Source organism: Tetrahymena thermophila, assembly GCF_000189635.1.
Source record: "Tetrahymena thermophila SB210 genomic scaffold scf_8254459, whole genome shotgun sequence".
In the NCBI taxonomy this organism is placed as follows: Eukaryota; Ciliophora; class Oligohymenophorea; order Hymenostomatida; family Tetrahymenidae; genus Tetrahymena; species Tetrahymena thermophila.
The window spans coordinates 176,515-204,058 of NW_002476236.1; the positions used below are offsets into that span (position 1 = coordinate 176,515).

At 23.2% G+C, this 27,544-nt stretch overlaps 9 protein-coding genes across 9 annotated transcripts; 6 read left to right on the forward strand and 3 right to left on the reverse strand. All coding sequences in view use genetic code 6, as the record gives it.

The window, feature by feature from the left end:
* Positions 1-39: 39 nt before the first annotated feature.
* TTHERM_00529970 (serine carboxypeptidase S28 family protein) lies at positions 40-1,760 on the reverse strand (the record flags this gene model as incomplete). The annotated part of the gene is made up of 4 exons (XM_001032708.4): positions 1,394-1,760; positions 1,111-1,309; positions 538-1,000; positions 40-480 (listed from the first exon to the last, which is right to left on the reverse strand). The coding sequence occupies exons 1-4, from the start codon at positions 1,716-1,718 to the stop codon at positions 40-42; spliced, it is 1,428 nt and encodes a 475-aa protein (XP_001032708.3). The 5' UTR covers positions 1,719-1,760.
* Positions 1,761-2,832: 1,072 nt separating this feature from the next.
* Positions 2,833-4,281, reverse strand: TTHERM_00529980 (josephin protein; the record flags this gene model as incomplete). The annotated part of the gene is made up of 1 exon (XM_001032709.2): positions 2,833-4,281. Exon 1 carries the CDS (start codon positions 4,195-4,197, stop codon positions 2,833-2,835), a length of 1,365 nt encoding a protein of 454 aa, XP_001032709.1. The 5' UTR covers positions 4,198-4,281.
* A 464-nt stretch (positions 4,282-4,745) lies between these two features.
* Positions 4,746-6,227, reverse strand: TTHERM_00529990 (protein phosphatase 1 regulatory subunit 7; the record flags this gene model as incomplete). Its single annotated transcript, XM_001032710.3, has 7 exons — positions 4,746-4,874; positions 4,926-4,994; positions 5,053-5,247; positions 5,306-5,585; positions 5,650-5,780; positions 5,867-5,932; positions 5,991-6,227. 7 exons carry the CDS (start codon positions 6,225-6,227, stop codon positions 4,746-4,748), a joined length of 1,107 nt encoding a protein of 368 aa, XP_001032710.2.
* An 854-nt stretch (positions 6,228-7,081) lies between these two features.
* TTHERM_00530000 (hypothetical protein) lies at positions 7,082-11,086 on the forward strand (the record flags this gene model as incomplete). The annotated part of the gene is made up of 4 exons (XM_001032711.2): positions 7,082-7,548; positions 7,598-10,395; positions 10,451-10,751; positions 10,807-11,086. Exons 1-4 carry the CDS (start codon positions 7,142-7,144, stop codon positions 11,084-11,086), a joined length of 3,786 nt encoding a protein of 1,261 aa, XP_001032711.2. The 5' UTR covers positions 7,082-7,141.
* Positions 11,087-11,501: 415 nt separating this feature from the next.
* Positions 11,502-16,098, forward strand: TTHERM_000530016 (hypothetical protein; the record flags this gene model as incomplete). The annotated part of the gene is made up of 13 exons (XM_012799549.1): positions 11,502-11,531; positions 11,632-11,818; positions 11,966-12,018; positions 12,078-12,206; positions 12,344-12,657; positions 12,725-13,272; positions 13,544-13,973; positions 14,030-14,147; positions 14,216-14,380; positions 14,433-15,026; positions 15,083-15,341; positions 15,404-15,540; positions 15,826-16,098. The coding sequence occupies 13 exons, from the start codon at positions 11,502-11,504 to the stop codon at positions 16,096-16,098; spliced, it is 3,237 nt and encodes a 1,078-aa protein (XP_012655003.1).
* A 2,085-nt stretch (positions 16,099-18,183) lies between these two features.
* TTHERM_000530017 (transmembrane protein, putative) lies at positions 18,184-19,086 on the forward strand (the record flags this gene model as incomplete). The annotated part of the gene is made up of 1 exon (XM_012799550.1): positions 18,184-19,086. The coding sequence occupies one exon, from the start codon at positions 18,184-18,186 to the stop codon at positions 19,084-19,086; it is 903 nt and encodes a 300-aa protein (XP_012655004.1).
* Positions 19,087-21,582: 2,496 nt separating this feature from the next.
* Positions 21,583-22,086, forward strand: TTHERM_000530018 (hypothetical protein; the record flags this gene model as incomplete). The annotated part of the gene is made up of 1 exon (XM_012799551.1): positions 21,583-22,086. The coding sequence occupies one exon, from the start codon at positions 21,583-21,585 to the stop codon at positions 22,084-22,086; it is 504 nt and encodes a 167-aa protein (XP_012655005.1).
* Positions 22,087-23,763: 1,677 nt separating this feature from the next.
* On the forward strand, positions 23,764-25,466 carry TTHERM_000530019 (hypothetical protein; the record flags this gene model as incomplete). The annotated part of the gene is made up of 2 exons (XM_012799552.1): positions 23,764-25,277; positions 25,367-25,466. The coding sequence occupies 2 exons, from the start codon at positions 23,764-23,766 to the stop codon at positions 25,464-25,466; spliced, it is 1,614 nt and encodes a 537-aa protein (XP_012655006.1).
* Positions 25,467-25,739: 273 nt separating this feature from the next.
* Positions 25,740-27,419, forward strand: TTHERM_00530020 (hypothetical protein; the record flags this gene model as incomplete). The annotated part of the gene is made up of 1 exon (XM_001032713.2): positions 25,740-27,419. Exon 1 carries the CDS (start codon positions 25,821-25,823, stop codon positions 27,417-27,419), a length of 1,599 nt encoding a protein of 532 aa, XP_001032713.2. The 5' UTR covers positions 25,740-25,820.
* Positions 27,420-27,544: the final 125 nt, after the last annotated feature.

A 27,544-nucleotide genomic window follows, 5' to 3' on the forward strand; every position in this document is an offset into this window, starting at 1 on the left:
TATTATTATTCAAATAGCACACTATTTGAAAATATATAATCATTAGACAACAATCTTTTGTTCAACAAAGCTGGGTTTCTTTTGAGATTATTTAGCATAGAATTCATTCTTCCAAGTAGCAAAGCTGCTAAGAGTTTTGTTTCTGATTTCTTTAAGAATGGGACTGTCATTAGGGCTTGGGGTTCTTAAGTCAACGCAATGAGCACATTGGTCACAATCAGCAATATAGCTTTACATTCCAGGAAGAGTAGGGGTTCTCTTGGATGCCCATTACCAAGGATCTTCACCACCGTTAGTAAAAATCAAATTAGTAGCTTAAATATCAAGACCTCCAAAGTAGTTATTAGTAACTTCAGTGTTAGGGAAGGCACCATCATAAGCGGAATTGCACCATTCAGTCCAGTAGCTCATAGTTAAGATTTCACTTCTCATGGGATAGTGTTTAGCAGGAGTGAATAACCAACCGAATTCACTGCAAACCTATATTTTTAAAAATGTTTTTATTTAAAATTGAAAAAAATTATAATTGATAATTACTTAGTAATACCATTGACGGGCATTTCTTTCATGACTGTAAGTAGTATTTCTTAAATAGTAGGCACCGTATTAATCAGGAGTGACACCAACTTATAAGGCATAGGTAGCAAGATTCTATAAGACACCTGCAAAAGTTTAGTTTGACATAAGTAAATCACACATAGCAACTCTACTACCGTATTAAACTCCCATAACAGTAATATCAGAGAAGTAGAACATAAAGTCACCATCGGTAATTAAAGTACTGTTGAAGTAGGCCTTTAATTATTACTTCTATTGAGGGGTTCCCTTTTTCAAAATATTTGTAACATTAACGTTAATATCATGAACAATCTATCTGCAATTTCCAGAATTCTTAGAAAGAGAATCAGAGATCTATTAATCAAATTCATAGAAATCAGCATAAGCATTGACGACTGCAGAACTGGCCAAAGCACCAATAGTCAAGTGAGGGAACTTGTATCTAGATAAATCAAATAATAAATTATTAATAGTTTGATATTTTTTGTTAGTTATTAGAAGATTTCATCATGCAATTTTTAGCATCCTAAAAAAGTTTAAATTTAGAATTACCTAAACCAAGCAGAAAGAGCACCAGGATAAGATCCACCGATAGTGATCCAAGGCATATTAGGAGTAATTCCGAAAAGTTAATTATCTTTGACGTATTAGATAAACCAAGCTAAATCGTTCAAAGCTTATTATGCAGTCAAGTATTTCAAGTTAGGAAGAGCATAGGAGTCATTACCGAAACCAAAAGGTTGAGATTTTCCTATTTTTATGTAATGAATAGTTAATTTAGTTGATAAATTATGTATAGTTTAAGTAATGAATTTAGAAATTCAAAAAATATTACCGTAGAATCTGTGTTCTAAAGATAAGACGATACCATTGTGGATTTCAGCAATCTTAGAAGTAAAAGAACTGTTATATTAAACACCATTACATTCACCTTCACCACAGATGTAGAGGATAACTAAAGGTTAAGCAGTCTTATTGAACCAATGATCCATTACAAAGTATCTTTGGGCCCAGGTACGATTATCGAGAGGGGCATAATGATCAAGCTTTTATTAGAAGTATAATTCTCCTTCACTTGATTATTCATTCATAACCTTGTAAGTTTATTTAGCAAAAGCCAAAGAAAGGAGAACTAACAAGAATATCAAAGATTTATTCATATTATTAGGTCCGTATTTTATATTATTACAATCAGTTTTTATAACAAATTAAATAAATATAAGGAAAGATAAAGATTCCTTTCAAATAGATAAATTAATAAATAAATAATAAAAGAGATAGTATATATGTTTATAAAATATTTGAGCTTAATCGGTAAATTCTTTTATTAAATTTATTAAGATTTAAAAGAATTCAATTGATAAATTTATACTGATAAGATTTAAATGATTTTTTAGATACTTAATACATCATTTTGCTTAATTTATTTCTATTCAATAGTAATAAATTTATTTAATTCATACTCTAATACTTTATTTAAAATTTAAAAATATTATTTATTTATTTTTTATGCTCAGTAACAATATTCAAAAAATACTTAAACAATTTACAAAAATACCTTTAATAAATAGATCTTTTCATAAAATTTCTTGACAAAAAAAAAATAAAAAATTACTAAAAATTATTTCAACAGGAAATGAATAAATCAATCAAACTTTAAATTTTATAATAAAATACTTTCAAAATTTTTTAAACTTTTGACAACATAAAAAAAAAAAACAAATAGTTTTATTGAAAAAGGTTTATCATAAAAATTTTATTTATAACACAAACTCTTTTTTATAAACTATTTTCAAACAGAGGGGATATATATACTAGTAAGTATTTTCATTACAACTAAAACTTTCAAATAATTATAATACTTAGCTGATTTGTGCTAGTGAAATCTTATATTCAAAAAATAAATTTTTAAAGCAATAAATTAATAAATACAAATTTTATGTTTACAATTATCAGTTAATGAAATTTGTTTATGATTAAAACTCTTAATAATAATAATATTTTTTTAATTACTAATTGCTATTATACTCAAGCTTACATTGCACTTGACCATATAGGTCATGTAATAAATCTTAAATTTAATTTACCTCTACTTATATGATTTTTGGTTTAAGAATGACTGATCAAGATAAAGTATTATTTTAAATTATAGTTTACATATTTTTATATTACATGTTGAATTTTATAAAAAACTTAATTTTATTGGTTTTATATTTGATTATTAAAATAAGTTTGAAATTAAAGTTAGCTTACATCTATCTATTAACATGATTTTCAGACAAGCTTTATGTGTAAAACTTGGCCACTATACAATCCATAGTCGGAAATAAATTTTTCTTTATTATTAAAAAACATTTTATCTGGAACATTAGTATAAAGAATAAATTTCTTATGGCTTAAATCTCTTTGCTTTTATTTGATAAAAGTATGTATATCTTCTATAGTTTCAAAAAGATGAAAATTCTCTGTATATCTAATTTGAGAATCAATCCAAATAGTCAAAGCAATTTACTCTTACTAAATTTCTATCAAATCACTCATTGAATTCTAATTTTTTTGATTATAATCTTTATTATTTATATGATTATCTATTTTTTTGCTTTCTTAAAAACCAATGTTAACTTATTTACTTTAATCATTTAATAAGCTATTTTGATTCTGCTATTTACTTAGTTTTTTATAAAAACTATTTTAATTAGATTAATTATTATCAATTTTTTCAACTTTTTATTTATATTTGTTATTTATTAACTAAATTTTTTAATAAAAGCTTAAAGTTTAATTTTGTTTTTGCTCATCTACCATTTTGTTTTGTTAATTTTCATGATATTTTTTTTTTTAACTCATTTCATCAAATTATTTTTGATATCCCTTAATATCTTCATCTTAATATTTCGATTAATTAACTTATTTATTTTAGCTTTTATTCCTTAAATTATACGACTTTTATTAATCATAATTTGAAAAATCTTCATATTCATCCCATTCTTCATCCATTTAGTTGTCTTTTTTTTTATTACTTTGAATATTATTTTTTTTTTTAAGATTTTTATAAGGTTAAATATCCTCATTTAGAATAAGAAGCTAGTGTTTTTCAAACTCAGCGTTATCCAAAACCTTTTAATTATTGGGATAATCACCTGAAACTAAAAATATATTCTATCCTTATTCTTAAAACTATATGAGTAAAGCACTCAGATAAAAGTCACTTATGTGTCTTGGCCCAGTTTTATACAAAGAATTTAAGTCATACCAAACTCCATCTACTTTTCTGATCGCATACCAATGTAGAGATCTATGACAAATAAATCCAGTCTAATTACTTAAATCTTTATCTATTAATTCATCAGCGTTTACATTTTTACATTTCAAGTTATATCTTTTTAGGGCTCTTTCTAATACCTAGATAGAATAATTTCCTCCATCCTCAACATTATGAGAATCACCTGCCACAAATTCTAAAAAATCTTTAGAATCTGTTCCTCCTTATTCTAAAAGGATTTTTTCTTATTTATCTAATTCCTGAGCATATAAAGCCAAATCAATTTCATTAAAAAAAGGTCCTTGAAGTAAGGAATTAAGACAATGTACTCCGCATAATAAATCATTTCCCTATTTTTCCCAATACACAGCACTCATGTTAAAACTTTTTAGAACAATATTTCTTTCAAATATTATAAAAATTTTAATCAATAAACAAAATTTTTTTTGAATAATTTTATTATCGTCTGATTAATTATAACGCTAATTTGTTGGCGGTCTATCATAAACAAAATAATAAAAATATATTCATAACACTAAAATAGTAAAAGTAAGTATCCTTTTTAAAGTATTGTCTCCCTCAAAAATTTATTAGAATATTTTAAAATAAATAAATAAATAAAATCAAAACCTAATCTTCTTTTTAAATAAAATTTAATACTTATATTATTTTATAAAATGTATCACCCTTGTTATTAGTTATTTTATAATCCGAAAAACATATCAATTTATACAACAAGTATATTGTGATAGAGCATTTAATAAATGAAATATAAAAGTTTAAAGTTTGGATTATTTTATTTTAAAAATTTTTTATTTTAACAACAACTTAATACAAACATCTGAAAGTGAATTATTTTTATTTTATCTGAAATATTTAATAATTAATTAATTCGTTTTTCTTTCTTGAAAATTAAACTTTTTTTTCATTTTTATTTTATTTAGTAACTAATTTTAATAGGAGTAGCATCTATCTATTAAATATTAGGTAGAATTTCCATAAGTTTTTATCTATATGAAGGGAATCTTGATACAGGGTTACCTGCCAAATATACCTGAAAGACAATAAATTATAATTAATAAATAATCAAGATAAAAAATATTACTGTTTCCAAAAGATCATTTTCCTTCAAGATATCTAAGTCAGAGAAGTTTTCTATCTCATTAATATTTAACTAAATTGATAATAAATATTAAAGATAGATAATTACTCAAATTTAATTTTAATTTTACCCATAATTCAGTTAAATTTTTAAGGTTTGTAATTCCTTCTAATTTTTTGATTTTATTCATTGAAAGATCCAAAAGATAAAGATCAGGGAAGTTAACCAAACCTTCTATTTAGGTGATAAAGTTTTCAGCAATATAAAGCTCAGAAAGGTTTTCTAGACAAGAAACTCCATTTCCAATATATTTAATTCTGTTTGCCTTTTATTTAAATGAGTAGAAATAAATTTACAATAGAAGTTAAAAAATGATTATTTACTGTGAGAGCTAGTGTTTTTAGAGTATCCTTAAGAGGTTCTAGGTTTTCAATGACTTGAATTCTATTTTTACCTAGATAAAGTTCGGTCAATTTGGGAAGCTTATCTAGATTTTAAATCTTTTCTATTTTGTTTGCTCCTAATTCCAACATAGTGCACTCAGGAAAATCTATATTTTCAATGACTTTTATCTTATTAGATAGTAAATATATTTTTTCTATCTACTTTAGTGTATCTAATCCTTCTATCTTCTTAATATTATTATATGATAGATCCAATACTCTAAATTCATTTTTTAAATAATAAATAAATAAATAAATCATTTTTTATTTTTTAAAATAATTACTTTAAATTTACTAAAGTTTCTAAACCTTCAATTTTAGTTAATTTATTATCATACAATTCTAACTCTAATAAAGAAGTACAATGAGAAATTCCTTCAATCTTTGCAATCAGATTATTTCTTAAGCATAAAACCTTTTATTTATTATCAAATTTAAATTCTTTTTTATTCTTTAAAGTAAATTTGAGCTAAATCAAATAAATCAATCAATAATCATTACTGTCAAATTATTACAATTTTCAAGGCCTTCCAACTTGCCTATTCTATTTCCTACTAAATACAATTCCTAAAAATATTACATATTAAAATCTCACCTAAAAATTTAAAATATTTATTAATTTTACAGATTCGTCATTGTTAATTGGTAAATCTACTCCCATTTTTTTATAAGCTATCTTTGGCTTTGATTGTAAATTTTACTATTCTAGATCTTGATTAGCTATTTGTTAAGAATTCTACTAATCTTAGTTTATTTGGCTAACTTAAACTGAACCACATTAAGTGATATTAGGTTATTGATGAGTTTGATCTATTTCAATTTCTTATTAATTTTACTATTTATTTGTTTCTTCAATTTCCATTTCAAATAATTTATGTAGAGATAATATTTTTCTATATCTTTCTTTTTTTAAAAGCTAAGACTTTAATTACTTTAATTAAATGAATATTATGATCTATTTTTCAAATTTACTTTATTTTCTTTTGATCTCTTGCTCTTATTAAATCTGACAGAGTTGAAGTAGACTGAAATTTATAATTATTTTTAAATAATTTAAATAAAAAAATTACAAATTCTTCAATTAATTTTAATAAATTTATTTATTAATTAATTAATTAATGATTTTTTTTAGTTTTATTTTCAAGTTTAAAAATGTTTTATTTTTATTTTTTAAATAAATACTTTGAAATATGTAAATTTATTGATATAATTATTTATCTGTTCAAGTTTTGAACAATTAGAGATACAAATGTTAAGAAACTAAGCTTCTTTAAAAGTACATTCTTATGTATTTTAATTGTTTATTAAATATTAAAATTTAGCTTTTGAATAAACTAAATTTAAAATTTAAAAATTAAAATAATAAATAATGTTGTGATAAATTAATTGGAAATTTATTTTTACAGAGAATTAAAATGGAATCTTTACATTAAAATAAATATAAATTATGAGATTTTAATAAAATAATTGAGTGGTTTTAAGTACATTTGTATTAAATTTTCAAATGGTGTGTTAAATATTTAGTAAAAATTGTATGGTGATTAATATTTTATATAATTTTATTACATTTTAACTTTGTAAAGATAACCATTTGAAATCAAAAATTTCAACTTAAACAATTTGTGTAAAACAAATATGTTACTTATTGATTAAATATATTATTTCCAGAGAGGATAATTAAACAAAAAAGCTAATTTTTGATTATTGAATTTTAATTTATTGGGTGTTTAAGGTATAAGTAATAATTACTTTAATTAGTAGTTAAAAGCAATATTGATGTACACTAATTTTATTACCTAAAATTCATCATCTCCGTATTACCATAGCATACAATACAATGGAGTAGTAAATGAAATTGAAGATAAAGATTTAATGTAGCACACTCTACTTGGACAATCTAATTCCTATGGGATCAATTTCACTAATTACTATAGCAATTAATCAATTTCAAGCATAATAAAAGCAGAAAAGTTTAACAACAACAAAAATGATTGTTAAATTAGCAACTAATAACAATTGCAATCTTAACCATAAGATAAAAATATAGATTTAAGCAATAACTAATTAGAGTTATTAAAAGAATAGAATAAATAAGAGAATTTAGGTGGAGAAAAGATGAGAAATCCATCTAAATCGTTAAAAAGGATTTAAAGTGATTAAAGTATCATATCTACATTTGCAAGGTAATTTAAAATAATTTAAAATTAATCTAATTTATAAAATATTTATTAGATCTACGCCCTAATTCTATAATTTAAGCAAGCCCTCATAAATTTATAGTTAGTAGAGTTTGAATACATAGCTCATAAATAACGAAGGAAATTCTTAGGTTTTAAGAAATTAACAAATTTAAAACTCTTCAAACTAAAATGATAAAGAGAAGATTATAAAAATATCTAAAATATACTCTACATAGTTGACAGACAATAAGAAATGCTAAAAAAAAGCGAATTAGATTAACTAGGAATATTAAGAAAAAAAAAGCAGTCCTTAGCAATAGAAATATAACAAATCCTCTTCTTTAAGTAACTAAGTAACTAATTTAGTTGAACAATAGTTTTACAGCACCTTAATGCCTTCTTTTCTTACAAAAACTAATAATACTTTGAGTTCTTATAGGGTTGATGAAAATAAGTAACTTTACGTGTTTCAACAACAAGCTATAAATTTCTAACGAAAATAAAAAAAAACAAGGTCAATTCCATCAAGTATTTATTAAAATAGCAAAAGATTTACGCAAATAAGTGTAAATGCAGATCAATCTTAGAGAAGTTAAAACACAGAAGAAAATGAAGTCAATGTAAGCAATTTACAGCCTACTGCTTTGTTAACAAAACAATAAAAGAATTCAATTAAAATAATTAAAAGTGAAACAAGAAATCATCAAAATTCTATTTTTAATAGATCTGACAGCAAGACTAAATTATTATAGCATGGAAAGTTTCAAACAGGAAACAATACTTAGCAATCTTCTTAATTTTAAAGTCACTCTTAAAGTTTAAGCAATATCATGAATTTGAATAAATAATAAAAATCTATGAGTTAAAAAAACTCTTTAACTTACTAATCTATTTTAAGTAGTATAAACTCTCCTCAAAATAGTAGTAATAAAATAAGATTGTAAAAGGAATAAAGCTAAATCAATCCATCAAATTAGTAATAAAATACTATCCTTTAAAACTTTAATTAGACTTAAAAACCTGATTATGTGATGGATGTTTCTCCAAGTAATGAAGCAATTAAAAATAATAATTTAGAAAATAGTTCTTTTTACTCAAAAAGTAAAAGTTTTTAATTGATGTAAAAGAATAATTCTAAAATACAAGCTAATATTCCCTCAAATTTGTACCATTACAAAAGTAACTCGATGATTGTTCCTACAACCTCCTAAAATACGAGAATGCAGGAAAATAACATTGATTCAACTTAGAGACATACCCAACAACCGCTTTCATTTAAGAAAAACTAATCTTTGTATTATCAAAGTGGAGAATAGTCATTTTAAATGGATAAAAATATGTAAAGTGACGATTAGCACAAATACTGTTAATAAAAGAAATCTTAAGAGTCTTCTCCTTAATTATCAGCTTCATCAAGGATTCCAAGTTAGGTTTTAAAGAAACACTTATACAAGAATAATATAAAATAAAATGATTTACATGAAGGATAATTTAATTAAAAAAAGGGTTCATTTTTAGTCAAGCAGTAGCAATATCAATCTACACTTAAATCTGAATACACAGAAAGTGATGGAAAAGCCGAAGTAGTTTCACAGAAATAAGTTGAAAACAATCTAGAATAGTAATTATCGCCAAAAAGAAAAGTGGTAGATAAATAAATTATAAAAGAAATTAAATAAGAAGTAAAAGAAAAAAATGTTGAAAAATAAATTTTTGATTAAAAAAGCTATGAAAATATTAGATTTATAAAATAATATTAAACAGATTAATCTAACAAAAAACAAATTACTCATTCTGAAAGTACACAACAACTGAAAGAATCTTTAAGTTTATCAAATGCAAGCAATTCTAACTACAATGTAGAAGATAAATTATCTGAAAATCGCAAACTCAATTTAAAAAAGAATTTTTCATAAAATTATTAAGAAAATGATTCATAATTTAAAAAATAAAGCTAAACCTATACTTCAAATTTATAAAATACCCTAAAGGATAATTAAAAAGACCTATAAAATTAATTTTCTGAAATAAAAAAATAAAGGAATATGAGCTAAATCACACTATCTAGTAACTAACAAAACTCTTAAAAAAAAGATGTAATTAATAAAACTGTTGAAGGAATTTTGCTTGAGTAGCAGTAATAAATGGTGAATAAGTAAAATAAATTATCTAAATCACCTTAAAGAACATCTCAAACGGGATTATATTAAGATAATTAAATAAGTGAATACTCTTCAAGGATAATAAACAACAAAATAGATACTGAAAATAAGAAATTTCTTTTAAAGCAAATAGAGTAGCAATATCAAAATAAATAACAAAAAAATTAAAACTTTTATTATCAACCTTCTAATAATACAAAAGATTATTCACCATTAGCTTCAGCCGTTGCAAATAAAAAATTTTAAAATAACAACGATTATAAAGGTTAATAAGATGAAAATGATAATAAAAAATCTTTTGCTGAAAAAATTTAAGATTTAGCTGAAAAAAATAAATAATGGAATAATAATACCAATAAAAAGTATGGAAAAAATGGTTCTTTTTCTATAAAAGCACAAGACTCTTAAATAATTTTAAACAAAGAATAAGAAAATGATTTAAGCCCAGTTAAATATAATGTACCTTATTAAGAAAGCGAAGTTGAATTAAATTAAAAAGAATCTCCTAAACCTGTTGAAGTTCCTTAGTAAATATTTAATTCTATGTGCTAAATTAATATACACAGGCCAAAAACATCAGAGGGTGGAAGCAGATAAAGAGGATTAAGGCTATACTAAAAAATCAGAAACGATAACACTAATGGTATAAATTTAAATGACAAAAACACTCAATTTTAAACACAAAATAGTACTTTTTTATTTCAATTTTATAGATTACTAAAATGTTTTTTATATTATAAAAGTTGCATCAAAAAATGGAGATGAAAATAAATTAGGCCATACTATTAAACAATTTTATGCTACACACCATCCCAGCAAAATAAATAAATTAGGGTCAGAAGGTAGTTGCTTATAATCTATATTTTAGCAAAAGTAAAATAACGTTGATAAAAGTGTTTATGAAAAGATAAGCCTACCTTCGAATTGCTATGAATAGTAGTATCAAAAGAGTGAAAATTAAGTAAGTAACGAAATAGAATTAAATAAGCTTTTAGTTGAAAACGAAAGTGACTTAGGAATTGAAGAGTTTTAGATAGAAGAAACGTAATTTATTCTTTAAAAAAAAAATATAAATTTATCTTTAACTATTTTAAAAAAGGAATGAATAAAACACATTATAAAATGAAGAATATAAATAAATGGTATCTATGCAATAAGAGTGTATTAAAAATAATAATTTTATCTAAGAGTAGAATACTTAGAGCAATAAAATTTTAATTAGATACAACAAATCTTAAAACTAATAGAGAAGAGAAAAACAATAAAGCTTAATAAAATATTCAGATTCTAATACTATTCAAAGCAGCTCACAAGAAATCATACATAAGCCAAAAGGTTCTCAACTAAAATAAGATTTTTTAAGTCTGTTTGCTTAATGAAACAGATTTTTAGATTAATAAATAATTTAATTTTAATTATTTACTCAAACTTTACTTTTTGATTAAATTTTGCAACTTTTATTTTTGTATATTAGAGTTTTATAAAAAATATTTTTAGTTGGCATTTTTATATTTTGCTTTTAAAATATTTTAGTAAATATAAAAGTTAATAAGAAAATAATTTATACATTAATGAGTAAGAAAATAATTATTGTATTTCAATAGCCATTTAATTGATATTTAATAATTAATTATTATATTCACCAAAAAGAAACTGCAATATTTATTTGACTTTTTACGAATAATTAAATTGCTTATAAACATAAATTAATTAATTAATAATTTAATTGTGAAATTAAAAATCAATTAATTAATAGTAGTTATATAGATAGATAAATAGATTTGGTTAGCAAACATGCCTCCTAAAAAGGAATAAAAGAAGGAAGTGAGAATATTTCATTTTATTTAGCATTAATTATAAAATAAAAATAAATCATGATGTCTTATAATGAATAATATGTAATTATAATTCCAATATTATCAAGGTTGTAGTTAAAGAAGATAGGTCTGGAATCCCTAAAAATGATGTGTAATTCAAATTTTAATTTGAAGTGCAATAGTAAAATTTGTAAAATATGGTGTTGATGTGGGAGTGGTTTTCTAATGATACAGCTTTAACTGAGCGCTACGATGGTTAATTGATAGAAAATTGGAATTAAAAAGATCCAAACGGTACTTAAATTATTTTATTTAGATTTATTTGAAAGATTGCTTTTATATCTAAACGATAAAGATATAGAGATTAATTTAGAGCAACAGCAAATATATTATGCTAATATTTAATAACTTTATAACAACATACTCAAAATTAAAATATAGACCCTAATACACTAGTTTTTGAAAAAGAATTTGATCCTATAAGAGTAGATGATGTAAATATTAATTTGATAATATTTTCTTTAAATTAAGGCTCGTTTTTAATTATGAAAAGGATTTTTGTAAAAACTTAACAAAGAAAGAATTTTATATTTATTTTGTGAATTCTGAAGACAGTAAGATTAAGTAAGAAATCTATATTGACTATAGCTAACTGCTCTCAAGCAATTCAGAAAAGCCAGAAGTAAAAACTTAAATTATGAATGAAAATAGGATTTTATTTTAAATTTATTAGAATATCGTTAAAAAGCAAACAAATTTGGATTAGATTTATTGGCAATTTATTTATTATTAAATAATCTTTTAATATGTTAATAAAAGTTTGAATACTCTAACAATAAGTTACTAATTATGGAAATAGAAGATTTTAAATTTAAGCTAATAGCAGATAAGCCTCTTTTGCAGCCACTTTATAAACATTACTTAAATCCCTTAGAAATAGAAATTGTAGGAGCTAAAGATCTTCCAGTTAATACTGACAAAAAATATGAACCTTGTTATGTTTAATATAAATTTTTTGATGGAAATTAAGCTAAAACAGTTGAAAAATTATAAAAAAATACAATAAAATGGGGATCAAAACATGTTTTTCTATGTGGTTTGTTAGACTAAGTAGATTTGGTTGAAAGAATTGCGTAATATTTGATTTGATTTACTATTTAGTCAAAAATAAATACTTTTTTATATAAAATAAATACTCAGATCCCATTATATAAAAATGGAAGTTCATGATAAAGATGAAGTTATGGATAATAAAGTAAAATAAGAATTGCCGTTATTGAGTGTTGAATCAAAAATTAAAGAAATAGAAGAAAAAAATAAGCCACCTGAAGAAGAGGTTATTGATCCTAAAGCAAAAAAAGGAGCACCTGCCAAAAAGGAAGCTCCTAAAAAAGTAGAGCCTCCTAAAAAGGATGCAAAAAAAGATCCTAAAAAAGATGCAAAGAAAAAAGGTGGAGAAATTAAAATAGAACCAATTAAAGATGTTCCTGAGGGACCACCTATTGAGTATCATAGAAATAACTATGGTGTTTCTTGTTTTTTTTTAACTGACCTTTTGAAACCTAGTGTTAGGAGTGTCAAGCTTAGATCTCCCATTGTACCAGTAAAAAAGTATGAAGATTATGAATCAAATAATTTAGATTTAAATACAACAGCTAAGAAAAATATCCCTGCTATGATGGCAAACTCTAATTTTTTCGACTAAAATAGTTTTTTAGTTATAAGCTTAAATCTAGCCCATCCTTTTGGTATATTTTTAAAATTATTATATATTTAATTAATTTGAAATATTTTCTTACCAATAATTTAATTAAGTTGATACAAAATTAGTTTATTTTGATTGATAAATAGATAAATAAATAGACATATCTTTATTAAAATTTATTTAAAATATTCAAAAAATTTAAAAAAAATCATAATCCTCTTTAAAAGAAAGATAAAACGAAAAAAATTAAAATCCATCTTAAGAAAAGAAATGTTGTTGATTTAAAAAATAATTTTATTATTTATGCTTTAAAGGCACTTTTAAACTACCTGAGAAACCAGTTTCCATGGTTTAAATAGAAGATACCGCTTAAGGATAAAATCAAAAGGATAAAAAAGGAAAAGCAGCTCCACCAGCTCCAGCTAAAAAAGAGGCTGCTAAGACAGAAACATAAATAGAGATCATTCCTCCAAAAGTAGATCCCTAAGCTATTTATGAAAGGGCGGTTTACTATATGCCTTACAAATCTCCTGAGTTAGTACAAAGAATTCAAGATGCTTTTTATGAAATAAATATGGAAGCAGCAAAAGTCGAAACAGGAGGATTAAGAGCAATAACTACAAAAAAGCTAAGTGAGTAGGAAAGAAAAGATAGAACATTTGACTTTTTAGGAGGCTTTGAAATAATAGACAACTAATTCAGACTGTTTGTCTTCGAAGGCCTATCAAATGGTGCCATGAAAAAGTAAAATTTTTAATTCTACTTTTTTAAAAATGTAATTTAATAATTTTAATTTAAAGATTAGAAGAAAAAATACCTAGAGCGGAACCAAATTCTGAAAGCCTAAAGATATTGAAAAACTCAGATGTTAAATTCTAAGAAAGATAGTATTTGGATTTTGATATGGAAATAAAAAGAGTAAAATATATTTTTATTTTTTTATTTTTTGTTGAAGATTTAAATATGATTTTTATTAATAACTCTAGATTAGGCTGAGAGAAAATTTAACTAAAATATTAATGAAACCTGATATATACATCCGCACAAAAGAGCCTGAAAATATTTGTAGAACTTTAAATTAAATTAGCGAAATAGCAAAATGCTGGAATATAAAAAGTGTTGCTTAGTTTGATCTTTTCCCTGTAGCATCTGTAAGTTTTACAAACAACTGAAATTGATTTTTTAATTTAACTTTTAAAAAAGGACTTAATAGCTATGGAACGTAAATACAGCGACTCTTTAACTGCAGAAGATATTCATGGTATATAGATTGAAGTAAAGAAATCAAAGAAAGGTAAGAAAATATCAAGTATCAATGATCTATCTAAAACCTAAATGATGGGAGTAGAATCTAAAGCTAATCTTACTTACACTACTAATAATTTATAAACTTATGGTACTAAAGAAATGCTTTCAACTTAACAAAAAGAGTAAATAAGTCCAACCAAGAATAATGTTTAAATTGCAGATAATAGCATCGAAAATGAATAAAATGAATCTATTTTTAATAGTAAAAAAAATAAAACGAGGTTTATGTATACTGTGAAAGGTAAAAAAACAGCTGATAATGTATAAATAAGGATAAAAGAAACTGTGCCTATTCCAGATGATGAACCTGTTTACATTTACAGCTCTTAAAAGAATAATTGGTATGAAAAATAGAAAAGAGAATAAAGAGAGAAAATAAGAGCTGATAAACACAATTTTTACACATACTCAGAATAATATTTGACTCTTTCAGTAGATCCATACAATGTTCAAGACGAAATTAAGCTAGCAGAAACTCTAGAAAAGACAGTAAAAAATAACTTTATATTTAACAAACATTAAAATAAATTTTTCTGTCTATTTAGAAATTGTAAGAAAAACCTTCATTCAGACCAGTTCCACCAAAATCAAAAGATGAGAGGGATGGACACCCTAAAAAACCTCATCCAAGCAAAGTAGAGGAACTATCCAAGTACCCATACTATGAGTAAAGGGAAAAGGAAGAAGTAACTTTGAAAAATACAAGAGGAGAACCGATTAAAGACAAATAAGATTTCAACCCATATTTCAGATAAACAGAAATTTTTTCAAATCCAGAAGTTTTAGAAGCAGAAAAAATAAAACGTAAATTTTACATTCCTTCAATTATTTTTAGAAAATAATTTATTTTTATTAAAAATATATAGCTGTCGAGAAAGAGAAGCAAGAGAGAGAAAAGAAACAAAAAGAACAAGAAGAATGGATGAGTAAATTAAAAGGAACAAAATACTTATACACAAAAAGAACTATGCCAGAGCATCCTTCTTAATTGGATAAATTAAAAGTAATCATAAAAGATTAATTCTAATGCATATATTAAATAAATGAATCTTGGCTATTATATGATGAATCAGGTTTAAATGAGACTTAATTCTAAGTTGCTTTTTAAGTGACTGTTTGATTTAAGTATCTGTGATGTTTTCTAGCCAGGTCTGAAAAAAATAGCCAAGGCTTTGTTTGCAATCAATATTAAAAATAGAAGAAATAAGATCTTCATTATAAATAAATAAACATTTTTTTAAGCTTTTTTAAGCTAAATTGAATTTTAATAAATATTTTTAAATAAAAGGGATTAAGAGATGATCCTGCAGCTAAAAAAGGTTTATTAATGAAGAATTCAAGATTAAAAGATACCACTTTGAGAATGGATAGACAACTAAAGGATATACCTAGTTCTATTTTCCACCACGAAAACTTTAAGGAATAAGTAGATCCTTTCACAAGGAAAGTACATCCAGAGATTTGCATGAGTCCTTTTGACTTTGATGCCTATCAAAATCCAGAAATAATTACAAAAACGTTTATACACAAACCATTAAAATTAGATCCTATGTACAAGTGAAAAAAGAATAAAATAGCACATATATGTACGAAATTATAAATTTTATGAATGTATTGCTATGATTTTAATGTAAATTATCAAAAGAGATAAAAATATTTAAAAAAAAAGTGAAAAATTTGAAGTTTTTTTTAATAATATTTAATTTTGAGAAAAATTTGCTACTATTTTATTTTTAAATACTAAAAAATATATTAATTTTATTACACAAATACATGCAGATTTTTAATTAAAATTAAATGAATTTAATGTAATTCATACCTTAAATTAAAGCACTAGAGAAATTTCCTTATTAATTATTTTCCTCTCCCTATTCTCAAATTACTGCTTACAAGTGTAATTTGTTCTAATTTGATTGAATGATTATATTTATAACACTTACAATAAAATTGACAATAAGGTATAGTATAAAATATCTTCAAAAATAATTTTGACATATATGCAAAGTAGTATGATATTAAAAAAGAAAAAATTAGCAAAAATACAAATTAAAAGCAGATATAAATCCTGCATTAAAAACTTGATAGGAATTATTTATGTAATGATGCAAAAACATAATAAAAATTCAAGCTATAAAATTTGTAAAAATTTACCGAGCTTGTGGAAAAATTTTACTACAGATTATTAATTTTTCTATTTGATTAAAGTAAGAAATTTATTTAGATAATTATGTGGATGATAAATAATATATAGTCAAAAAATAAATTTACCTAAAAGTCATTATTTATACCTTCTTTTACAGCTTATGCTTAATATTATTCATTAAGAATAAATGTTTATACATCCTGAATTCAACCCAACTGCTTTTTTTATATAAACGCCAATTAATTTATTCTAAAAGTAGTTATTTTTTGATCATTTTTGGGTGAATTAATTAATATAAAAGAATTCATTTGTAAAGTAAAACATAAAATATATCATTTTTTATGTATAATAAATATTTAATAGTTTTTTAAGCTTTAAAGAAAATATTAAGATTGATTTGATATGCATTTGAAAATAAGAATTTTTAGAATACTATACAGATAATGAACTAAAAGACGTTAATATAAATTGAAGAATTATTTTCATATTGTTTTATTTTAATATAGAATTCATTGTTAAATAAGATTGATTGTTAATTATTATGTTTATAATATTTGATTGATCTGAGATTCGAAGATTTTTTATATAGACTTGTTTTTATGATATAATTTATTATAAGATTCTGAGATTTTTAATATTTGGGTGCATAAGAATAGTAAAGTAAAATAAATGATTAAAAGAAAAAGTTATGAGCTAAGTAAAGAAAGTATTTCCTGTATGCAAGTTATTTCATTATTAGATTATTTTTTCATTATTAAGTAAATCAATTGGTTTGTGAGTTTCTTCAATATTGTATTTTTATCAAAAGCCCCAAAAAGCAAAATAAGAAAAAGTTAATTAATGTTATAAGAATACTTAGCTTTTTTAATAAAAGCTTATCAACTATATTTTACACTCTTTACATAAAGATATATCTTTTTTGTTTTTGCATCAAAATGATAAATTTTTAGCTCAAAATAAATTATCATTTTTCTTTTTTCAAATTTTTAGTTTATGAAAGATTCTCAGAGACATAGAGGCAATTTATCCAAACAACTCGTCTGAGAAAAGGAGTTTCAATTTGAGATTATTTTTTATTATAGTAAATAGCAATAAGAAGTTCATTTATATAATAAATACTAGCTAGGAAGAGGAAATTCATTTAAATATTTGCTAAAATTGAATATCGATGGTTATAATTAAACTAAAATTTCACAATTCTGTTGAAATAGAATCATTTAATGGAATTTAAATAACTTAAAATTTAGCTTTTTAATTTATTATTTTAACTTCACTTAAGCTAGGATTCCCAATTCCATTTCCATATTATATTCCATTATTAAGAGTGTTATTAGAGTTGCTATTGCAGTTATTAGAGCTACCTGTATTTTATATTTTCGCTTTATTCTATCTGGACAAATCAGGATAAAATCGTTCTATAAACATATTTGATTAAATTTTATATTATAAATTTTTAATCTTTAGGCTTTTTATTTTCTCTTCTGGGGGAATTGATGCACGCAGATGGATAAAATTCTCTTCAACTTCAGGATGAATATTTATGCGTGTTATAATTAAAAAATGGTGGTTTGTCATGTCTTCATGAATACGATATTAATCGTCACCATCAAGAGGATGGATGATATAGTCTATATTGACAGGAAATGTGATATTATCAGAAGTATACATGTTAGAGCTTAAATTGTGCTAAATTTTGGTGTTGCTATTTAAATTATACATTTAGAACTCTTTTTAAGAGATTTTCATTCTGTGATTAAAAAGCTCTAAATTTCCCTATCTAAGAATGTATTCAGTTACATTCCCTCCAAATGTTTCCCCAAAAAAGAGCTAGGCACAAGATTTAGTTACACCATCGAACATGCGCTCAGGTAACAATGTTTGAGGATTAGTTAAGATAATTTAGAAAAGACAAATACTGCTTACATAATTTTCAATCAGAATTTACTTTGCCTTGTGATAGAATTTATCATTCCTTTCATCAAAATTGATTCTGTATTATTCGTATAACTTGCGATTAAATATTTATATCCTCCTCATGTTTGCTCCATGCTGCATTATTTTTTCGCTCATATCATATGCATCGGGATCTTCAAGGCTCCTTAAGAAGCGACTCAAATAGTCATAGCACTGGAGTTATGGTTAATTATTAGCTAATTGCATCTCAATAGTCTCATGAATTTTATCATATTCTATCCTAATAGCAGGTTTTTCGTCAGCATCATAATTAGCTATAAACCCCGTTTTATCTTAAAACCAATCAAGATGAATTACAATATCTCCTGGAATTAAATAGCGCTGACTCTCAGATAAATATTAGAAATGACAATGTCCATCATCTTTTTATCCTCCACACCAAGTTCGTTTGGGTTTAAATCCAATTTTTTTACGCTTTTAGATAGATTTTGAAGTTTTACTGATTAAACTATGGGGTTTCTAAGTACTTTTTGGTTTTTAAGTCTACTATATTTAATTTTTAGGTTATGAAATAGAATTATTACACTACAAATTTGCTTTGCCGATTTAAGGATTAGACATTTTTGTGCTTATCTTTTCAGTTTGAGTATTTTATAAAGTTTATTATTTTGTTGATATTTAAGTTTAATATTATAAGGTATTATCTAAACTTACTTATTATTTATGTGCTTTAACTGAATGGTTTACACTTTGATAATTTACCCCAGAAGTATTTATTTGTGATTATTATTATTTAATAAGGTTTTGCTGATTGAAGCAATCTTAACTTGAAATATTTCTCTTGCTACCTGAAGCTTAATCTTAATTGATGTCTTCGATATATTCTTAAGTAACCATCTTCTTTGCTTTTTCTGAGTTAGTAGGAGTAAATGAAGAAGAATGCAAATTTACTTATTAAAAATGTTAATCTGATTAGCTCTCTTGAAATTGGAATGAATCGTATTATGGTGATGTAGGAGAAATATATTCAGGATCTGTTTGTTTAAATGAAAGCATGATATTCACTTTCAGCCAGAACTAAGTCCACTCAATATTGATATTTTATTACCAAATAAATATATATTTATATTTTCTTTTGTTTCTAAATGGAAGGAAGGGTGTGATGTCTTTGTCACAAAAAGTTTTAAATATCTTCTTTTTTATAATGAAAAGTCTTATTTTTTCTCGTTTTTGTTACACAATTTCTTTTTACAAATTATAGTTAATCTTTTATCGCTTTTTTAATTATTTTTGTATGTGGTAATTAGTTTTTCGCTCTTATTTAGATATATATTCTTGTAATTTAATTACAATTATATCAATTTGCATCATTCTCTATCATTATTAATCTGGGGCTCTCTCTTTCATCTTGCTTTCTGCTGCATTATGTTTTTCGAATGTTTTCTTCTATTAAAAAAATATAAAATTGCCTGCTTATTACATATAGAAAAAGTTGTCTTGAATTTATTTTTCTTTTTTAAGTTTTTTATATTTTCTTTTTCATCAAAAAGTATTTCCCTTCATAATAAATAGTTAAAATAAAATAAAATATATGTATGTATGCGTCTTTGCATGAACTAATGAATACTTCTAATAGTATAAATTAAAAATTTTATAAAAGCACATTCATTTTCATTCTAATGCAAATTTTAATTGAATTATAAAAAAATTTTTAAACTTATCCAAAATCATAAAATATGAGCTCATTATATAATTTAGTAATTAGTAATGTAATCATTTAGCCATCGATTATTTATTTCATTTTATGAAGACCCATAATGCAATTTTTTAAATAGACTTTATTATATTTTTTTGCTTTTAAATATGAGTATCAAGTTATAATTAATTACACTGATTAGATTTTTAAAAATTCCTTTTATTATTTTAATAAATATAAATTTATATTTTTGAGCGGTTGTATACTTAATAGACTCTTAATTAGCTTTAATAAAAGCTATTTAATTTATTATCATAATAATATGTCCTTAAAGAATTCTTTTTACCTTTAACAAAAAAATGCTATTAAATTATTTTTTTTTGATTAATTTTTCTGAATCTACTCTAAAATATAAAAAATATAATAAAATTATCTTAATATTTATTTAAAAAACCCTCATAATTTAGAAAATAACTAGATGAAATTTTCACTACAAAAAAACATAATAATTTCATTATGCTTGGCTCTAAGTACTTTTTACCCAAAAATATTAAGTAACACATAAAGACTAAAATCTTATAAAAAGCTTTTTAAAATAATTGCCTTTTTTATTTAGCTTGAATTTTGAAAATAAGTAAAAAATTTGCTTTTTTAACAAAATTTAAGGATAAATTTTAAATTTAGGATACGCAGATTAATATAAGAATACTTTTATAAACAAAAAAGAAAACTTGTAATTAACTAAGGCCTTTTCTTATTCTTTTAAATAAATGTATAACACTTACAACAATAAAATTTCTTAAAAAAGACCATAAAATGGTTACTGATTTTATACTAATCAAAAAATTATACCTACACTTCCAGAGATAATTAAAACTGATCCGATAATACTAGAAAGTTATATTTCTTAGTTGAATATAAATAAATCAGCTAAAAATGATACAAGTGAATTTATGTAAGTTATTGGTGCTATAAGTGATGTTTTTTCTAAACCATAAGATCTAGAAAATAAAAGCTATCCTATCCATCCAATCAATGATAAAAAGAAACAACATACTAAGAATCTAAAATTTAGTATGTCATAATATGCTTAATTAAAAACAAATAATAGTATAGCTGTAGAAAATATAGTAACTATATAGCTATACTATTACTATACAATATTATGGCATTTATGAATACTTGTCAACTTTTTTAGTGTGATAGTTATTGATGCAACAGAAATACTTCCTAATAACCCCAGAAATGTTCCAACAAATTAATTATAATTTTTATTTTCATGGTTATTTTATATGCTAAATAAATAGCTGGGTCTACTCATCAATACGATACCACTAAATCCTAAAAAAAAGCAGATTAAGGCTTTTTTTGAAAATTTTTCACCCAAAAAAAATATAGCCATAATATTTGTCCAAATTGGAGAGAGATTATTAATAACAACACAATCTGAGACATTCATAAAGTTTATACTTGCAAACATGAGAATCATTCCTAATGCGCCATATATTCCACGCCATATTAAAAGTTTTAATGCTTAATAGTTATCAACATAAACATCCAATCTTTTTACCTAACAAAAGGAAGTGTTAAAAATGAGTCCATAAAACATTCTCATATACAAAATTTGTAAAGTTTAATACTCAGATCTTAAAAAACCTATAACCAGATACATAATAGAATACAATATTTAAGCTATAAGCATATATAATATAGCTGCCTTTTTAGAATTTTGTTTTTCTAGTAGAAAGAGAGAGTTACTAATTTTATCTATCTATTATGATATCATTTTAGCCTGATTCATTTCTTTTTACATTTAATTTATTAATTTTGATTTATATTATGATTCACAAATAAGAAATATGAGTTCCCAATTAATATCTATAATGCTTCGGGATACTTAAATTACGTCACTATTGTTTTTAATTAAATTAAACTATCTATCATAAATAATAAATAGGAAATAGAAAAAAATATTTCAGAAAAATCTAGAATTTAATTAAATATTTATGAAAATAAAATTTTATATTTCTAAATAAAATTATTCCTTAATTTAATTTTTAAAAATGAATATTTTTAAATCCTCATTTACAATAATTCTTTGAATAGAAATACTTTCTCCAAGTATTAAAATTCTATGATGCTATAGATTATGTATTAATAAAACACTTTTCTTCAAAATTAACAAACAAATCAATAGATATGATTATAAAATTAATGTTCGCTTATTCTATTAAATTCATCACTTAAAAAATTATAAAAATATATTGGTGTTTATGAGAGCAGATGTACAAATTATGAAAGAATAATTTAAATTTTTATTAAGAATAAATAATTGAAGGATTTAACTTTGATTTCTTTTTTAAATTATATTTGAGTTAAGAATTAAAAGATTAAATTTAAAAATATTTTTCTCATTATATTAAAAATTTATAATGCATCAGATTAAATACTATTAAAACACTCTTAAAGAATAATATAAAACAGATCAATATATATGATTAAAATTTTATAATAGTTTGCTTAAGTGAGAAAATTATATAACAAATATATTATTTAATCTTGGTACTTATGAGAGCAGATACCCTAATTATGAAAGATTAAATTTTGTATTTTTATCAAGATCCAGTTCAAGGATTTATCATTTATTTATTTATTAAATTATATTTGAGCTAACAATAAAAATATTAAATTAAATAGTACTTTATCTTCAATTGTAATAAAATCTTAAGATTTAATATTACATTAATAAAAAATATTTTCTATTTTTATCAAAAATCTAAAAATATTTCAAAGTATAATTTAATTTGCTATTGTAAGCAAATTCATTACTTCAGAATTAATGAAAATGTAATATTGTAAAAATTAAGAAAAATTATTTATTTTTATCAAGATACTATTAATGGATTCAATTTACATTGATTTTTTGTTTTTTGATTACGTTTAAGCTAATATTAAAGGATTAAGCAAAATAATATTTTGAAAAATACAAAATAATAACAGAATTTTAAGATTTATTCAGTATTATTTACCAAATTCCAAAAATTTAGAGGTTCTTACAAACAAAATATTAAAAAAATTATAAATTTTTTAGAATTTAAATCTTTAAATATTGGATGCGTTAGGATAGTATCTTTTTTTAAATTTTTTGGATAAGCTGATAACTATATTAATAAATATATTACACAATTTAATTTGGTATCTTTATAGCCAGTATCAGTAAATAACTAATTTTCATTAAAAAAGCTGATTTAATACTTTGATCAGTCCAATTATTTTTATTTAGTAAATTTTGTGATTAATTATTGATTGATATTTTAGAAACAAATTGATAATTTTATTAAAGAGATTATACTAAATTAAGAAGAATATATTAGCAAAAATATCATATAAATTTGATATAATAATCAGTAACAAATTTCAATCAAAATAAATCAATCAATTTTACCACTATTATATCAGAATTTCTTAAAAAAATGCAAAGAAATTTTTCTCTACCTTAAATTGGTCTTCAATTTAGTAATAAAAAAGATAACTAATCCAATTCTGCTAATCCTTCCCCTTACTTTTCTCATAGGAAGGTATACAGTGGTAATTATTCACAATCATAATTAGATTCTACTAATAGTGAATCTAAATAATAAAATTCATACTACTCACCTTTTAAATCTGTAAAGTTTTAGTCTAGCAGTGAAAGATATCTTCCTAAGATTTAACAAAAGAGTATATAGGAAATGTAACAATAAATATAGCAATAGGATTTGAAGATTTAGTATTAAACGTAGAGGTTAGATGAAATTACTACAATCCTTCTTGAAGATAATAACTTAATTATTTAACCAAAATTTTTTGAAAAGAAAGGTAGTATGTGTACTACAGAGCTATGGTCAGGTAGTTAAAAGAAAGAGTTTCTTGTTTTTTCATAGTAAGATGTAACAACTAATTCAAGTGGTAAAAAGAAATTGAAGGTAAAAAGAATATCTTCTTAAAATCGCAAAGGAAGTCTCCCAGAAGTTGAAAAGCTACTAGCAAATATATACCGCCCAGATAAGCTGTAAAAATAAGCTGAGGTCAACAGAATATTAGAAGATCTTAAATAAGGTGTACAAATTACTAAGCAATCAATTGAAGATTAAATTAAACACTATGAAAATAGAACACCTTTGGATATAAAAGTTAGATTACTATAGAAAAAAAAGACAATGATTTTTGATGGGGAAGAAAATTTAGAAGATGATAATAACGCAAATTAGAAATAAAACTCAGACTCAGAAGAAGCAAGAAGCTCAAGTTTAAGAAATATTCCTTTATCTGCATAATTTACTCAGGGTGATTAAGGATATTAATATGAAATCTAAGAAGTAGAAGATGAACGTTTAGAAAGTAGCCCTATGAATGCCCAAGATTTTGCTAAGATATTAAATTATACCAATAATAAGGATTCTATCAGATAAAGTAATGAAGACCTTGCAGATGATTATATTTTAGAATAAAAAGATATATCTCGATACAGTGATAAAAAAGATTAAAAATTAAATTAAATTAATTTATTTAATACAAAATCTAGCAGTGATATCAGCTAAGATAGTTTAAAGGCTAATGTTAGCCATTAAGGCATCTTAAAAAAGAGAAATGTTTCTATGCCAAAATCATTAAATTAAGAAAGTATCAATAGATCGAGAAATATTAATTCGGTTAATAAGAAAACAGAGTTAATATAATTGAATTTATCAAAAAAGAATTCTGATAGAGACATATAATCTCTTAATAATATCCCTAATATTAATAACTAAAATTCTGATAGCGATGACGACAATGAATCACTCTCTGACAGAAACATGGAAAATACAACAACTCTCTAAGATCAAATAAATTATGAGTAAATCTTAAAAAATACTAAAAATCCAGAACTAAATGGGTATGTTAACTGTATTAGAAACGTAATTGAAGAATGCAATCAATCTTTGGAATCTAACACAATCCTAACAAAGTAATTTTAAAAATAAATAATTTGTTTTTTCATCTAATTTTAATTGTGAATTATTAACAAAATATTAAAATATATTTTTATAAATAAAGATAAATAAAGAAACACACTTATAAACTTAATAATAGACATAAAAACTTTAAATCTGTGTCTAATTTAGAAAAAAGAATAGAAAGTTCTACCATATTTTGATTGATAAATTTATTAAATACTAAAAAACCAAAATAAAAAATAAATTTTACTCACTTAATAAATTAGAAAATTATAAAATATAAAATTATATTTAATTTTTATAAATAAAACCGTTTAATAAAATACTTAATTTTGTTTATTTTTATTGCTGCCTATTGTATTATTTTTAAAATAAAAAAGTAAATTATTTTAACTGGATCAAATATTTCTATTAAGAATTTATTTTATTAAATTTCTATTAATATTAAAGTAATAAATTTTAATTAATTGATTATTACTTAGGTTAATAAAGAATAATACTATTAATTATTTCAAATATATATTTATTTATAATTTTTTAATACCTAACTAAATATGAGTGATTTTAAATTAAGAACCTCTGTTTCTTAGCAGGGAGAAAGGATTAGACCTTTTTTTTCAAGATAACAGAATAATAGACCTGTACCATAAACAAGTTATAATCAAAAAAGATCTCATAATAGTAAATTAGAATAGCCAGGATTATATTTTGATTTAAATTAAGCAAAAGATATGGTAAATTTCTAAAATCCTCTGATAAATAGAACTTAATCATAGCAATAAATGCGTTCAAGAAGTGGATTTGCATTTAGCGAGAAGAGTTAAAAGCTATATTCCCCTTATGAATATTTGCACTATGCAACAAAGGTTAATGGATCAAAAGAATAGTATTTAAATGCTCTATAATAATTGGGATATGATTAGGCAGAAGTATTCTAAAATAGACCATTAAATGAAATAATAAATAATACTAACGGAATAATTAATAGGTCTTATAGCGTTAAGTACATGGGTATAATAGATGGTAATATGGGTATACTTACTAATCGTAAAAAAATATAAAGTAAATAAATCTAAAATTTATCGTAATAATTCCAAAAGCAATAAGCTGAATAAGAAACTGATAAAAATAAGCACTAAACTAACCACTTTAAGTATGGGATTAACTCATCAGAGATTTCGCATGATGAAAATTTAAATAAACTCTATCAGTATTAGGCAAATAATTAAAATGAAGAAATAGCTGCTGTATAATAAGTTTCTTTGGGAGATAATAGGTAAAGTAAACTTCGTTTAGAAACAAATACTGAATAATAAGTTTCAAAACCATCAGAAATAGTATCATAAAATTAATAAATCTAATTAGAGTAAAAACCTCAAAAATAATATTAAATAAAAGAATAGAAAATTCCTTCTTAAAATAAATTATAAACAGTAGTAACTAATACTAACTTACAATCTTAAACAAACAACACTTAGTAAGCCGATCCAATTGAGCCTTAAATATAAAAAATACCTCACCCTGAGAATTATAGTACCTATCTTGTAGGAAAATATGCCTTACCAAGAGGATTAAAATCAATAAAAAAGATGAGAGATCCAGCAATTTTGTAATAAAAATTAAAATTAGAGCAATGGCATGCTGAAAAAATAAAAGTTTTTGAAGTAAGTGAATAGCAAGGAGGAGGATTCTCTATATAAAACTCTAATCATAATAAAAGTAATTCATCTTTAAATTATCCTCATCACTAAGGAATGTTTGGGTAAACAAAATCAAATTTTATGAAATCAAGTATGCATTTCTCTTAATAACAAAATGGAAATGCTCGTATGAAGAGCAGCTTATATAAGAAACCCTTACAAAATTATGAAGAAAATGTAGAAGAAGGTATTTGCTATGCTATTATTGATTAAAATCCTAATTAAGATACTGTTTCATTCAGTAAACTACTGTAGCATATTGATAGAGTAGATCCTTCTTATGTAATTAATCGTATTTTACCTAAAGCATAATAAAATAAAAGTAAGCAATAGCCTCCTGGAGTAACTTTTGAATAAAATACTTAACTCTTCCAAAGATATTAAAATTTAGAGACAAAAACATTTATAGCATCTGCTTCTCCCAACAAATCATAGTAATCAGATGCTAATTGATTAGTTTAAAAATTCTTTATAATACACCATTAATCAATATATTTAGTTAAAATGAAAAATAATATCACTTCATTTGCTTTTATTATTCCTTTACATTTATTTATATTTTAAATTATAAGCTATTT